Source organism: Melitaea cinxia, chromosome 30 (genome assembly GCF_905220565.1).
Source record: "Melitaea cinxia chromosome 30, ilMelCinx1.1, whole genome shotgun sequence".
Lineage (NCBI taxonomy): Eukaryota > Metazoa > Arthropoda > Insecta > Lepidoptera > Nymphalidae > Melitaea > Melitaea cinxia.
In genome coordinates, this window is record NC_059423.1 from 2,006,819 (window position 1) to 2,021,469 (window position 14,651).

Here is a 14,651-nt window from a genome sequence, read left to right on the forward strand (position 1 = left end):
ATAATTTAAGCTACGCTGACGACATGGTGCTGCTGAGTCAATCAATCGGAGGGTTAAGAAAATTATTAGAGATTTGCGAGTCGTATGCGAGGGCTCACGGCTTAGTGTACAATGCTAAGAAAAGTAAGATCCTCGTGTTTAAGGCTGGTAAGCGGTTTCCAGGTCATGTACCGACAATTACCTTAAACGGGGCAGCATTAAGCAGAGTCAGCAAATTTAAATATTAAGGCCATATAATCAAGATTACCCTATTCCGGGCTTTTTGTCAGTCCTTTTACTCGGGTGGTCTGTGGGTGAGCTACACGCGTCGAGCCTACAGCGCACTACGTGTTCAGTATAATAATGCCTTCAGAGTGCTGTTGCGGCTACCGCGGTTTTGCAGCGCCTCAGGAATGTTCGCGGATGCACGGGTCGATAGATTTCACGCGATTATGCGTAAAAAAGCATCGTCTCTGCTGCGGCGCATGAGGGCCAGCAACAACAGCATCCTGAGGACAATCACGGCTCGCCCTGATTGTTCTATTCAAAAATACTGGATAGAAACAATGACGGGCCAACTAAAATGATTATTTTATTTTATTTTACTATCATCTTACTAACAATAACTAACATAGATTATAAGTAAATATTGTTACTAACACACTAATACAATATGGATGTACACGTCTGAAATAAACGCTTATTATTATTATTATTATTATTATATCACTGAATTATTGCTGTTGCCCCCGATATGGCTGTTGGGTCGATCCCCGGCACACGGCATACATTTGTATTGTCCATACAGATGTTTGTTGTGGTCTGGTGTTTGTGCTTGTGTATTGAGTGTTTCCGGACCCCAACACAGGATTTAATCCTAGCGGAGGCTGTTGAGCGTTAGGCGTTTATAATTTCTTTAAAAAAATGATCACTTGTAGTTTTTTTGAACTCACCGAGCTTCTAAAAGTTTCGCACCAATGTTGTTCCCCCTGTGCTCCGGAAGAACGATCATACCACAGGAACCCAGGTAAGTATCTGTGTCGAAATATTCGTAAACGTCCACTAATCTCTCGATTTCGTCCGACGTTTTTAACATCTTCTCCACCACTGTTCCTTTTGGCTGAAATAATAAGATATGTGTGTGTCGTAAGAGTCGACTAAGGGATAACACAGTTCCACTACCACCTTGAAACTTAAAAAGCCGACTGATGGCGGGATAACCATCCAACTCTTGGCTTTGAAATACAGAGACCAAAGACGGGCAGCAGCGTCTTCGGTGCGAAAAAGCCAGCCCTGCAGTCACCAACCCGCATGCCCACCGTGGTGACTATGGGCAAAACACACGTGTTCGCGCCTATTTTGGTGTGAACTTGTTGAGGCCTATGTGCAGCAGTGGACTACTATGGACTGAAGTGAGTGAGAGTGAGCGGTGCTTCATGATTACAGATGGCCAATTTTCTTAGCATTGATGTTTAAAGATCCGTAAATAACAAGCTTTTGGAGACTAGATCAACTTTGTGGACATGCATGTTGGATACTGGCCAAATTGTCTCTTCTAAGCATTGCTCGTTAGTTACAGGGAATTCTTTGCACACTCTAAGTGGCATACCATCTAGAGTTAATTTCTAAATCTACTTTTAAATATTTCTTATTCCATATAACTTCATTTCAGGTATCAAACTCGTGATATGGATGAGGCTCACAAAGAAGCCTGCCTCGACATGCCGTGCTAATCGTTCATGAGGGACGAGCCCTTATCGCCTATGACTATTAAAAACGTCGGATGTGAAAAACAGCAACGTTACAGGAGAGCGATTCAAAGTGTAAATGGCGTGTATCTTTTTACTTATTTTAAGCAGGATGATGAAATTTTAAAGTAATGCTGTACAGGCTATTTATGTTTAATATTATTACTAGTCGGTATTTAATGTGTAAATATGAGAAAAATCACTTGTTACATTTTTAACAGACTAAAACTAATAGGTACTGATTTGTCAGAAGTACCACAACTAAATAAAATATGCATAAAATAAAAAAATTTCTCTTCAGCTGATGATAGACTTGGTTATTTGGGAACGTTTTATGAATTAAACAAAAAAAAATGCAATTTTGCAGTTCCGACGATGTTAATAGTCACTAGCGTTATGTCAACTTTTAGGTATTTAAGTCTTAACTAGAATTACATTAATGTTCTGTTCTGATTCCAAAAACCATCCGTTTCTCTCTTCCCGTGGGTGTCGTAAGAGGCGACTAAGGGATAACACAGTTTTAATACCACCTTGGAACTTAAAAAGCCGACTGATGGCGGGATAACCATCTAAATGCTGGTTTTGAAATACAGAGGCCAAAGACGGGCAGCAGCGTCTTCGGTGCGTTCTCGCAGCCAGCCCTGCGGTCACCAACCCGCCTGCTCAGCGTGGTGACTATGGGCAAAACACACGCCAAAAATGGCGTGAACTTGTGGAGGCTTATGTCCAGTAGTGGACTGCGATAGGCTGAACTGATAAATAAGATGTTTATTTAACATTGGACATTTAAGGAGCTTGTTTGAGTCCATCACGCAGATGTTGTTATAGCCGCAGTTATTGAGCGCTGACATTCAATTTTACTTCAAAGTTTCTAACACTTTGTAGAAGGTTCTTATGAAATTAATATTTAAGAAAATTGCGCATAAAATGGTAAAATAACAAGAAAAGTTAACGACTGTTTTTTAAACTTGACTTAAATGACAGCTCTTGCGTTTCACAGTTGAGATGGGACAGCGGCTGTTGGATCAGATAGTAAATAAAAAAAATAAAATACTGTCAAAAACTTTCAGCACCAGTGGCACTAAGTCGTCGTCGTCTTTATTCAAAACCAGGAGAAGATTACAGCCAACCAAGTCCTTTGGTTTTCCATCGACTTCAGTATAACAAGCTATAGACATCTTCTGATCGATGTACTTCGACCAGTACGCTCTGGTGTTGTTTACTGATTCCTGATCGTTGATTGCGCCTGTAACAAAGGGTTCTTTTCAATCTGCATAAATAAAAATGAATATCTAAATGTATCGCTAAGCGTTTCTATACATAGAAAACGAGATTAGCCTCTTAGCATTAGCCCAGGAATATTACATGAGTCAATCGAATTCAAAAAAAATTGATCATGGTCTAGGCCTTTTTAACCGACTTCCAAAAATAGGGAGGTTCTCAATTCGATTGTATTTTTTTATGTATGTTATATCAGAACTTTTGACTGGATCGACCGATTTTGATGAATTTTCTTTCAATTGAAAGATGTTGCGTGACTAAATAGTCTCATTAAATATAATTTAGATTTTACCATTACTTTTAGATTTATATCTAACTAGCGACCCGCCCCGGCTTCGCACGGTTGCAAAAACGATCAGTGTCCCTCTATTATATTATGCATGTATTATACATATAAACCTTCTTTTCTCAATCACTCTATCTATTAAAAAAACCGCATCAAAATCCGTTGCGTAGTTTTAAAGATTTAAGCATAAATAGGGACAGAGATGTATGTAGGGATGTATGTAGTATGTAGTGATAATGCGTATTTACTTGACTATTTTTTCGTCGACCTAAATTATAGTAAACCGCGTAACTTTTCACTGGGTTTATAAATACTCCGGATAGTTCTCGTTTCGTTACTCGTTATCCGCCAACCTGCAGTGAAGCAGCGTGGTGGATTAAGCTCAGAGCAGGAACCCTCAGAGTAGGAACTCTTACATGGAGAAAGAGGCCTATGGCCAGCAGTGGGATGTTGCAGACTAAATCGATCGATTGATATCAGTTACTTTCCTGCTAGATTTGAGCATTAGATCCTCGGTCAAGTCTGGGTGTACATACATATTGCATGCACATTACGGAAAGTACCTCTGGATAAATTACAATTAAGTCTTCTAAATTTTAATTTTAAAAACTCAATTCTTGTCCAATTATTATTTTTTATTTTTTTTGATTGTCGCGGTTTTGAACATGACATTACCAACTTTGACGAATCGTGAGCAAAACGGATGTTTTTTTTTTTATACCACTAGGTCGATAATTAAGCGTACGGCTCACCTGATGGTAAGCGATTACCATAGCTTATAGACGCCTACATCGCAAGCGCGTTGTCGACCCAATCCCCAATCCCCCCCCCAGGAGCTCTGGTCACCTTACTCACCAACAGGAACACAATACTGCTTAATAACAGTATTATTTAGCTGTGATCTTCTGTAAGGTCGAGGTACTACCCCAGTCGGGCTACTCCATATTTTGAGCAGGAAATTTCTGCTGTGCCCTATCTCAGTTTAAAGGTTTTTGGAATCAGAACAGAACATTAATGTAATTCCAGTTAAGACTCAAATACCTAAAATTTTAAATAAGGGCTCGTCCCTCATGAACAATTCGCACAGCATGTCGAGGCAGGCTTCTTTGTGAGCCTCATCCATATCACGAATTTGGTACCTGAAATGAAGTTATATGGAATAAGAAATATTTAAAAGTAGATTTAGAAATTAACTCTAGATGGTATGCCACTTAGAGTGTGCAAAGAATTCCCTGTAACTAACGAGCAATGCTTAGAAGAGACAATTTGGCCAGTATCCAACATGCATGTCCACAAATTTGATCTAGTCTCCGAAGGCTTTTTTTTATGTCACTAGGTCGGCAAACAAGCGTACGGCTCACCTGATGGTAAGCGATTACCGTAGCTTACAGACACCTGCAACACCACAAAGCATCGCAAGCGTGTTGCCGACCCAATCCCCAATCCCCCCAGGAGCTCTGGTCACCTTACTCACCAACAGGAACACAATACTGCTTGAAAACAGTATTATTTTGCTGTGATATTCTGTAAGGTCAAGGTACCCCAGTCGGGCTGCTCCATATTTTCCGGGCTTGTTATTTACGGATCTTTAAACATCAATGCTAAGAAAATTGGCCACCTGTAATCATGAAACATCGCTCACTCTACTCACTTCAGCCTATAGCAGTCCACTGCTGGACATAGGCCTCCACAAGTTCGCACCAAAAATGGCGCAAACTCATGTGTGTTGCCCATAGTCACCACACTGGGCAGGCGGGTTGGTGACCGCAGGGCTGGCTTTGTTGCACCAAAGACGCTACTACCCGTCTTCGGCTTGTGTATTTTAAAGCCAGCAAGTGGATGGTTATCCCACCATCGGTCGGCTTTTTAAGTTCCAAGGTGGTAGTGGAATTGTGCTATCCCTTAGTCGCCTCTTACGATACCCACGGGAAGAGAGAGGGTGGCTATATTCTTTACTGCCGTAACCACACACCGATTTGATCCTTATATGTCATACTGTTTCGTTTATATATAAGTACATACACTATGAATAAGTACATTTAAAGCTTCATAAGATGGTGTTAAAAAGTTCATATTCTTCACCGCCTTTGTACATCTTTCTTTTCATGTATCACTTTTGTTGTAATGTTTCTTTGTGGTGTACAATAAAGAGTATTTATTATTATTATTATTATAAATGAAATGTGACCCCATATTAAATTTCCATCTGAATCTACACTCACCTTAATCCAGGAACTCCTCCCTTATCTTTTCCCCGGAACCTGCTCCACACGATACCAACTGGAATATGTTCAGGTCTTGTATACATTTTTGGTTAATCTGTTAGATATAAACATTCAATTAATAAATTAGTAGTGCATGAATAAATAAAAAACCGCTGTGTAAAAATAACTTTAAAAAAATACTATTTTATATATAAGAATTCTACTAATTAGTTAATTATATTGTGATTTGATTAAAATATTACAGTCAATTAAAAAATAACATATATACATTACAAATTGATACAATTTTTAAACTAATAAAATAAAAACATTTAATTAAGAAATTAGACGTAAGCAATCCTTAAATTAAAAAAAAAAGACGTGTAAAAATAACTTTAAAAAACTTTGAATAGAAAATACTATTTCATAGCTGTGATAAAAATTCTTTTAATTTGATAAATTTTATATTGTGATTTGATTAAAATATTACTGTCAAATAAAACAACAACATACAGTACAAATTGATAATAAAATTAAACTGCCTTTTGTCTAGTAATTATCATTCTACCTTCAAATATTATTCTTTCAGTGTTTGTTAATTTTACGGGTCGTATTCAAAATATTATTTTTTAGAATATTTTTAGTCGCCGCTTTGGCGCAATGGTTAGATACAGCCATGGATTGTATCTGTTGCGCTGGCAGTTGCGGGTTCGACCCCCGCACATGACAATCATTTGTATTGGCCATACAGGTATTTGCCGTGTTCTGGGTGTTCGTCCAGTCCTTGTGGGTCTCCCAACCGTGCCTCGGAGAGCACGTTAAGCCGTCGGTCACGGTTTTTATCATGTACACCTGATAGCGATCGTTACTCATAGTAGTGAATATATCCGCTAACCCGCATTGGAGCAGCGTGGTGGATTAAGCTCTGATCCCTCTCCAATATGGAGAAAGAGGCCTATGCCCAGTCGTGGGATATTACAGGCTGAAGCGTTAATATTTTTAGTCATAATTACGGCACTTTCCTATAAGCATACGAGAAACTTCCAAGATAGTTAAATAACTTTGATAAAAAATATAGTAACAGAACTTATACCTACATAAATTTGTTTTCTTCGACAAGCAAAAAAATTACTTCTTACAAACACTTTCAAACACTTATCGTTTATTAATTTACAGTTACACAGCTGTATAAAACAATTACCGATTTTGCTTTAATTACTTATAATTTTGATACGGATGCAAAGGACTTGGCCAGCAGTTGTGCGACGAAATAATGATATAAGTAGGTAGTTGACCATGTTGGCAATCAATTTGTGTTGTCTGTTTATTATTTACTAACCCTCAAGATCTATAAACAACCTTCACCCATCTGTTTAATGAATGAAAATTATTTTATATCCAATTTACTGTTTAAAAAAAATGGTTGACTTGAAAATACCTGGCCTGGATCTACTATCCATTATTTATCAACTGATTCGCGCAATGTTGTCCTATACTTCGAACTGTTAAGCGTCAAGTTGAAATAAGCGTTACTTTTTTTGAAATTTTAAAATTGTCTAGGTATGCAATTTTCTAAATTTTTGAAGTAATTTTTCGCATTGTCTTCCTTAAAAAGATCTTGTCAGATTATATCGATTGGGCGGAGTTACTTAATCACATAAAGCTAATCTTCCCAAAAAATACCCACGACATCGCATCACTAGGCTGCTATACATTCCTGCATGTAGGACTCACATTCTCAAGGGTACTCCAATACCGGGAATATGCTCTGAGTACAACCGACTCACCGCGTCAATATCAGACATAGATATTTTTAATGATTCAGTCTCTAGCATTAGAAAAAAAACTTACTGCACATTTCTGTTCATTACCCTCTGCATAACCTGCAAACTTGTTAAGTTTATTGTTATAGTTTTTCTTTTCGATTATATTTCCTAAATTTTCCCTATATTGCCTACTGTAACGTGAACTCACATTAATTTTTTAACCGACTTCCAAAAAAGGAGGAGGTTCTCAATTCGACTGTATTTTTTTTAATGTATGTTACATCAGATCTTTTGACCGCGTGGACCGATTTCGACAATTTTTTTTAATCGAAAGGTGGTGTGTGTCAATTGTTCCCATTTAAATTTATTTGAGATCGAACAACTACTTTTCGAGCTATATCTAATAATGCGTTTTTACTTTTTTCGTCGACCTACGTTGTATTATACCGCATAACTTTCTACTGGATGTACCGATTTTAAAAATTCTTTTTTTGTTAGAAAGGAGATATCCCTAGTTTAGTACCATGATAAGGAAACCAGGATCTGATGATGGGATCTCAGAGAAATCGAGGGAAACTCTTGAAAATCCGCAATAACTTTTTACTGGGTGTACCGATTTTGATAATTCTTTTTTTCGTTGGAAAGAAGATATCCCTAGTTTAGTACCATGGTAATTAAACCAGGATCTGATGATGGGCTACTTTTTGAGTAATCTTTGATAACGTTGTATTCTTGATCTACGTTGTATTACTCGTCGATGTAATTGAAGTCGGTTTTTTTTTCGTTTGCGAGCAAACACAATTATTTGTATTTTTTTTTCCATTTTTGATTGTGTAAAGATCAAATTTAATTAATTAAGAGTGATGTAGATACATGTAACTGGCATGCATCTTAATATTGTAAAGTATAGCTTATTGTAATGTAATGTTTGTAATGCTGTTGGTGTGTCTGTAAATAAATAAATAAAGTAAAACTTCCATAAGCACGCTTGACTTGGGGAATAAGCTGGTGAATGCGTGACGAGAGCGGTTCGAAAAGTGTGATTGGGTGAGGCGAACGGAGCAAAAGAGAGAGGTGCGAGCACACATTTTCTTTCTCGCTTTCTCTCATAGCCAGTTACGTTTCGTATATCTAAGACGCAGTGCAGGCCTATTGTGCAGAAGTTTTACTTCAGTCGTGTGATCTAAAGCACACTCGTTTTACTTATTATTCCATAAAAACTTTCTATAGTGTATAAGAAGCCGACAGCCGATATAGTGTAGGAGAGCCGTGTTGGAACTTAAGAAGCCGACCGATGGCGGGATAACCATCCAAATACCGGCTTTTAAATACACAGGCCGAAGACGGGCAGCAGCTTCTTCGGTGCGACAAAGCCAGTACTGCGGTCACCAACCCGCCTGCCCAGCGTGGTGACTATGGGCAAAACACATGAGTTCACGTTATTTTTGGCGTAAACTTGTGGAGGCCTATGTCCAGCAGTGGACTGTATAGGCTGTGATGATAGTGTACAAGAAGATATGTAGGTCAAACCATTTAAGTCGTTTCCAAGTTATGGCGTAAAAAAGGGAAATAGGGATTCATTTTTAACCGACTTAAAAAAAGGAGGAGATACTCAAATTATTTTTGCATTCGTACAAATATTTATTTCCAGTCTTGATATCTTGTGACTCTTGTGAGCCTCCTTATAGTGGCCTGGAGAGCACGTAAGATGTCAATACCGGTTGTTATCATATACCCATTGTGGCATAATAAACGAGAAACCAAGAGGAATATTGGTTTTATTTAACTGAAAGAATTCTACTAGACAAATATAATGACTTAAATTAATAATAATAAATAACAAAGTATGTCAGTTGATACGTTTGGTTTTAACAATACTACGGAGATCGTATACATGGCGCGGAGGTCGCATATCACCTCATTCTCCCCCGGTTCAGTTTTCACTCTCACTCCCATCAACCACAAAGTCCGCTAGGTAGGAGGGTAATTTTCGCGTCCTATTAGATCTCCTGGGGAGTCCAGTCCGAAGAACTGGCGAAGACGTCGACGGCTCTCCTACACGAGGCAGTGACGAAGGAGCGATATTTTCAGGTGGAGGTGTGGAGTTATTTTCAGATGGAAACCTGAGATTATCATCTTCGGAGGCAATTTCAAAGTTATCGTCGCTGCTATTATCAGTGATACTGGGGAAAGGAGCCAATTGACGGTTTGATACCGTTGAGGTTTCGCCTTTATCCCGTCTTATGAGAGAGTAGTAGGGATTGGTCTCTAAGAGCTCGGCTTCCTCGACAAGAGGGTCCGTTTTTGAAGAACGGACGTTCTTTTTAAGTAAGATCGGTCCCGGCGTGAGCCAAGATGGCAGTGAATCTCCGTTCGGGGATCTTCTCGGGTATGTGAAAAGTTTTTCGTGCGGGGTAGCGTTTGTTGCCGTACACAGGAGGGAGCGGACACAATGCAATGCGTCCTTCAGAACTACTTCCCAATTTTCCACCGATAATCCCTTTGACCGAAGGCTGAGTTGAATAGTTCGCCAGAGCGTTCCGTTTAGTCGCTCCACTTGGCCATTACCTTAGAAATGATTTGAACTCTTCGGAGATGAATGACGACCCTCTATCACTATGAATGTAGAGAGGTTGGCCAAATGTTAGAAAAAGATCTTTCAGGCAAGTAATGACGGTGGCTGAGGTCATATCCTTGCATGGGTAAGCAAAAGGAAATCGACTGTACTCATCAATAATTGTAATTATATACTTGTTGGCTGTTTTAGATGGTAGTGGTCCTTTAAAATCTATGTTGATCCGTTCAAACGGCGACGTAGCTTTTATCAATTTACCCTTGACCTTTAGAAACCTCGGTTTTATTTCGGCGCAGGTAGGGCACGAGGCGGTCATCTCCTTCACATCATTAGCCGAGTAAGGCAAGTTTTTAGATCTTACCCAGTGATACATTCTAGTTACTCCCGGGTGGCAGAGTGCGTTATGTAGTTCTTTCAACTTGTTTATATTCATGTAAGCGCATACGCGAGATAGAGCGTCCGCAGCAGCGTTTTCAGTGCCTGGTCTATAAACTATATCGTATTTGAAGCAAGACAGTTCTAATCGCCAACGTTGGATCTTCTCATTTTTTATTTTACTGTTATGATCTTGATTGAACATGAAGGCCACCGATTGTTGGTCAGTTATAAGAAGAAAATGTCTGCCGATCAGGTAGTGTCTCCATTTCTTTAGGCTCTCTACTATCGCACAAGCCTCTTTTTCGATTGAGGATTGTTTGCATTCCGAGTTATTCAATGTCCGAGAGAAAAAGGCAACTGGTCTTCCATGTTGAGTCAGAGTAGCCCCTAAAGCGAATTCCGAAGCGTCTGTTTCGACTGTAAACATTTCATCATCATTAATGACTACTAGAGCGGCTGCCTTGATATCTTGCTTGAGTTCTTCAAAACACTTGAGCGCTTCAGGTGTCAACGGGAAAGTTGTCACGCATGTAAGTGGTTTTATTTTTTGTAATGGTAGCAAAGCAGACGCCTTCGACAAAGGAAACTTGATTGAGAGAAGCGAGATTGACTGTCTGCTTGCAGGGTTTTTTGCGTAGTTTCATTATGCGAGCAACACTAGCATTAATAAAGCTGACTGAACTTCCTGTATCGACGAGTGCATCAGCCTTGTATTCGTTGACCATGATTGGAATTGTCGCACTCCTAAGGCTCAAAGGAGAGGCAGCAGAAATAGCTCCACTGTAGAACTGGTTGTTGTTAGAGTTATGGATCATTTCATTCAACACGTCAAGCCTTCCACTGAACAGCCTGTTCTTCTCCTGCTGGATAACCACAGCTCACATGTAAATTTTCACGTCGTTGAGAAAACCAAAGTAAACAACATAATCATGCTGTCATTTCCACCGCACTGCTCTCACAATTTACAACCATTAGATGTAGGAGTTTATGGTCCTTTTAAAAACCACCTTAACCGAGCGCAGAATGCCTGGATGTATAATCATCCAGGAAAAGCAATGACGATCCATGATCTCCCTGCCATGGTGAAAGATTCACTACCTTTCACCCTAAATCCTGCTAATATTATGAGTGGATTTAGATCAACAGGGATATGGCCCTTCAATCCTGATATTTTTCAAGACAGTGACTATGCACCTTCTTATGTCACTGATCGCCCCAATCCAGAAACAGATTGTCCCACGTCCTCGCAGAATATCTCCAATTTGACACTGGACCTGGAAAATCCAGACTTGTTAAATTCTGCACCTCAACTGAACATAAGCACCACTGAAATCATAGAGGCTATCGAAACAGCAACAAATCCAACACCTGATACTATCAAAAATATTACTGTTTCATCTTCTCCAAATCCCGTTTGTTCGTTCCCGTTTGTTTTAACTACATTTCCGACTCCAGGTTCGCCAAGTTTTCAAAAAGAAAATGAAATAGAATTATCGATACCAGGCCCATCTGGTATACAAAGTAAGTTTGAAACTTTTTCACCTTCAAAAATAAGACCCTTTCCCAAGGCAGAAGCTTGAAAACAATCCATCCATAGTCGTCGTAAACGCAAATCCGCTGTGTTAACCGACACACCTGAAAATGACTCATTAAAAAAAGAGTATGAAGAAAAACTGGCCAAGACCAAAAAAACGTGTGACAAAATTAAAGGAAAAGGCAAAGGAAAAGGTAAGGGAAAGTCCTCGAAAATGAGCAAAGAAGAAAAAGAGAAAGTGAAGAAAAAAATTTTGGTTTCCGATTCAGATTCTGAGACTGATGAATGGTTTTGTTTGGTGTGTAGTGAAAGTTACAGCACCTCTAAAAAAGAAAATTGGGTAGAATGTTTAGGATGCAAAATGTGGGCACATGTCAAATGTGTAACAGGAAACGTTCGCTCCTTCATTTGCATTAATTGCAATTCTGATGAAGACTAATTTAATATTAGTATGTGATATTATTACCTACCTCTTGTCACGGTTCCCCTGGTCTATTAAGGAAGTAAATAAAACCAGGGTACCATGAACAAAAAAAATTTATTAGATTAATTAACCCGGTGAGGTAGAAAATAAAAAATTGTACGTATATGGGCGGGGTCGAGCACCCAATTCACACAAGCTCCAAATGCAGTTCGGCTCAGGTACTCTCCTGGTTCGCCGTGCAGGTGATATTCCCGGGAGTCGCGTGGCAGGATTCCGCTTTCGACCGGGGGCGGCAGGAACGGGTAGTTCAAGACCCGGCGGAGTGCACTCTCGTCGTCGGGGTTAGGTGGAAACGTAGAAATTAGTTTGAAAGTCGTAATTGGTGAGCCAAACGTCGAAATCGGTGGCCCAATCGTCGAACCCTGGAACGCGCCATCAAAATATAAAAATAAGCGTTCCAGCACAATTTGCAAACATCCACGGCACTGCGTTACAAAAGAAAGCACCTAAATTGTAGCAGTAGTGCCGTGGAATCATAAAGCCAGAAGCGGAGATAATTATTTTTTAAAAGTAGGTTGACTTATATTTCAATATACAATTATAATAAAAAATATTAAAAATGAGGGTAGACTTGAAAGATGATGAAATGTAAGAAAATAATTCAAATGAGATTTATGCTACTGAATACTAATATTACATTTTACAATAGGCATGATTACTTGCATCAACTACATAAATTGCCTGCCATATAAATATACCACTTACCCAGTTTGGGGGCGATAAACACTGACACTATAATATTTGTTAAATCGAGACAACGCTAAGCAAGGATCACACAATTTTATAAAGTACGGTTACGATGCTTAAATATATATTAGCCACCGTATAGAGACCGTAATAAAAGGTGTGATGTGCGTTAACTATTTCTTGAGACAAAATTCCAAAAATGAATGACGTGGCGGCGACCAGTACTGCCGTTTTTATAAGCCGAGACAAAAGATTCATTTGAATTTTTGAAAAAGATAAAATGTTGCCCGCGCGAATATATAAATGCCGGTTGATGAATTTATTATTTTTTTTTGTAGAAAAAAAAATAATTTATGATAAAATAGTGTATCATAAATTACTGTAGATTTTCATTTCATTTAATTATAATAAACTAATGTTTTTTTTTTAAAGAAAAATCATTTCACGAATTTAAAATATTAGATTTAAGCATATTTTAATTTAGCAGCACAAATAATGTACGTATAACGTTACACTCTATATAAATAATTATATATTTTTCTATAATATAAGAGCCTTAAAAAATATCAGAATCCAAAGTATTTTAGTTTGCTAAAAGTTTATAAAAAAAACTAATAAGTATAAATAAATAATTTAATAGATAATAATAATAATTTACTACAAGTTGTTATTTGCAGACGAAGTTTCTGTGTTTTTATATAAGATTTAAAAAAGTTCCTGCCAAAGTTATGTTACTTTTCTACAAAAAAATCTTTAAAAATTACGATATAGATATTATAATTACTCATAAATGTTAGAAGACTGTTTAAAGTGATCTCTTTTGTTTATAATGTTTTGAAATAATAATAAAAAATGATTTATCATTGATGATTTTATTTATTTATCTACTGTAACATCGTGCCCCGAAGATGTAACAACTAGCCCCAAGTCGGGGGTAAGTTGTTACAATCGACTTTTTTGGTTAAATTGTTGATTGTGAAATAATAACATAAATTTAAATAACTTTTCAATTATATTTTAATAGCTGAATAGACATACTAACGATAAAAGCAATCAAATGTATAAATTATTTGATAGCTTTTGCCGTATTAACAATTATCTTAAAATTGTAACAACGTGCCCCCCGCTCCCCTATATATATATACATAATATAATAACTAACTAAAAAACATTATTAAAAGGATTTCCTTTAGGAAAGGTTCCGAAGATACTGGCGGCGTTCCCCCTTTGAATAGCTAGACTAATTCTTTATCCGAAGTTGCTGCCAGCTCTTCGGTCTCCTGTGACGTCAATAACCTTTTTGCGATTTCCTTAAAAAGTCTTATAGCGCTAGGACCCCACGAACCAAGGGTCTCGACACCGAATGGGACAAACTCATATTCGGAACCTAGTCCCCTGTATTTGTATGCCTTAGTTTTTTCAGCCGCTTCACAAGCCGCACCAGCTCTGTTGTTGGTTCCATGTAGATGGGAAGTAGCCAGCGTGTCTGAACAGGTTGCATCCCATACCAGCACCCGGCCCATCTTCCATGGAATCAAACTCATACCGTCCGGTCTCTTGCCATCGTCTCTTGCAATACCAGTCGGCTCAAGTAGACTGGGCACGTTGACGGTGGCAAGGGACTGGCGTATGATATCGTTAAGTGCGGCATGTCTCGAGAAGCGGCCTGCACTTTTTTTGCATGACAGACTGTGATGTCCACAGGGACATTTATGAGGAGCGCAGACCG

The 14,651-nt window shown here is 38.4% G+C and overlaps 1 protein-coding gene across 1 annotated transcript; it reads right to left on the minus strand.

Moving 5' to 3' along the window:
* Positions 1 to 9,197: 9,197 nt before the first annotated feature.
* Positions 9,198 to 10,942, minus strand: LOC123668084. The gene is made up of 3 exons (XM_045601878.1): positions 10,895 to 10,942; positions 9,833 to 10,788; positions 9,198 to 9,777 (listed from the first exon to the last, which is right to left on the minus strand). The coding sequence occupies exons 1-3, from the start codon at positions 10,940 to 10,942 to the stop codon at positions 9,198 to 9,200; spliced, it is 1,584 nt and encodes a 527-aa protein (XP_045457834.1).
* Between the last annotated feature and the right edge of the window lie 3,709 nt (positions 10,943 to 14,651).

Coding starts and splice junctions, on each gene's coding strand:
- LOC123668084 (XM_045601878.1), bottom strand. CDS start 10,942: ATGGTCAACGAATACAAGGCTGATGCACTCGTCGATACAGGAAGTTCA. Junction 10,789..10,894: donor TCGTCGATACAGGAAGTTCA/GTCAGCTTTATT, acceptor CCTTTGTCGAAG/GCGTCTGCTTTGCTACCATT. Junction 9,778..9,832: donor GAGTTCAAATCATTTCTAAG/GTAATGGCCAAG, acceptor TATTCAACTCAG/CCTTCGGTCAAAGGGATTAT.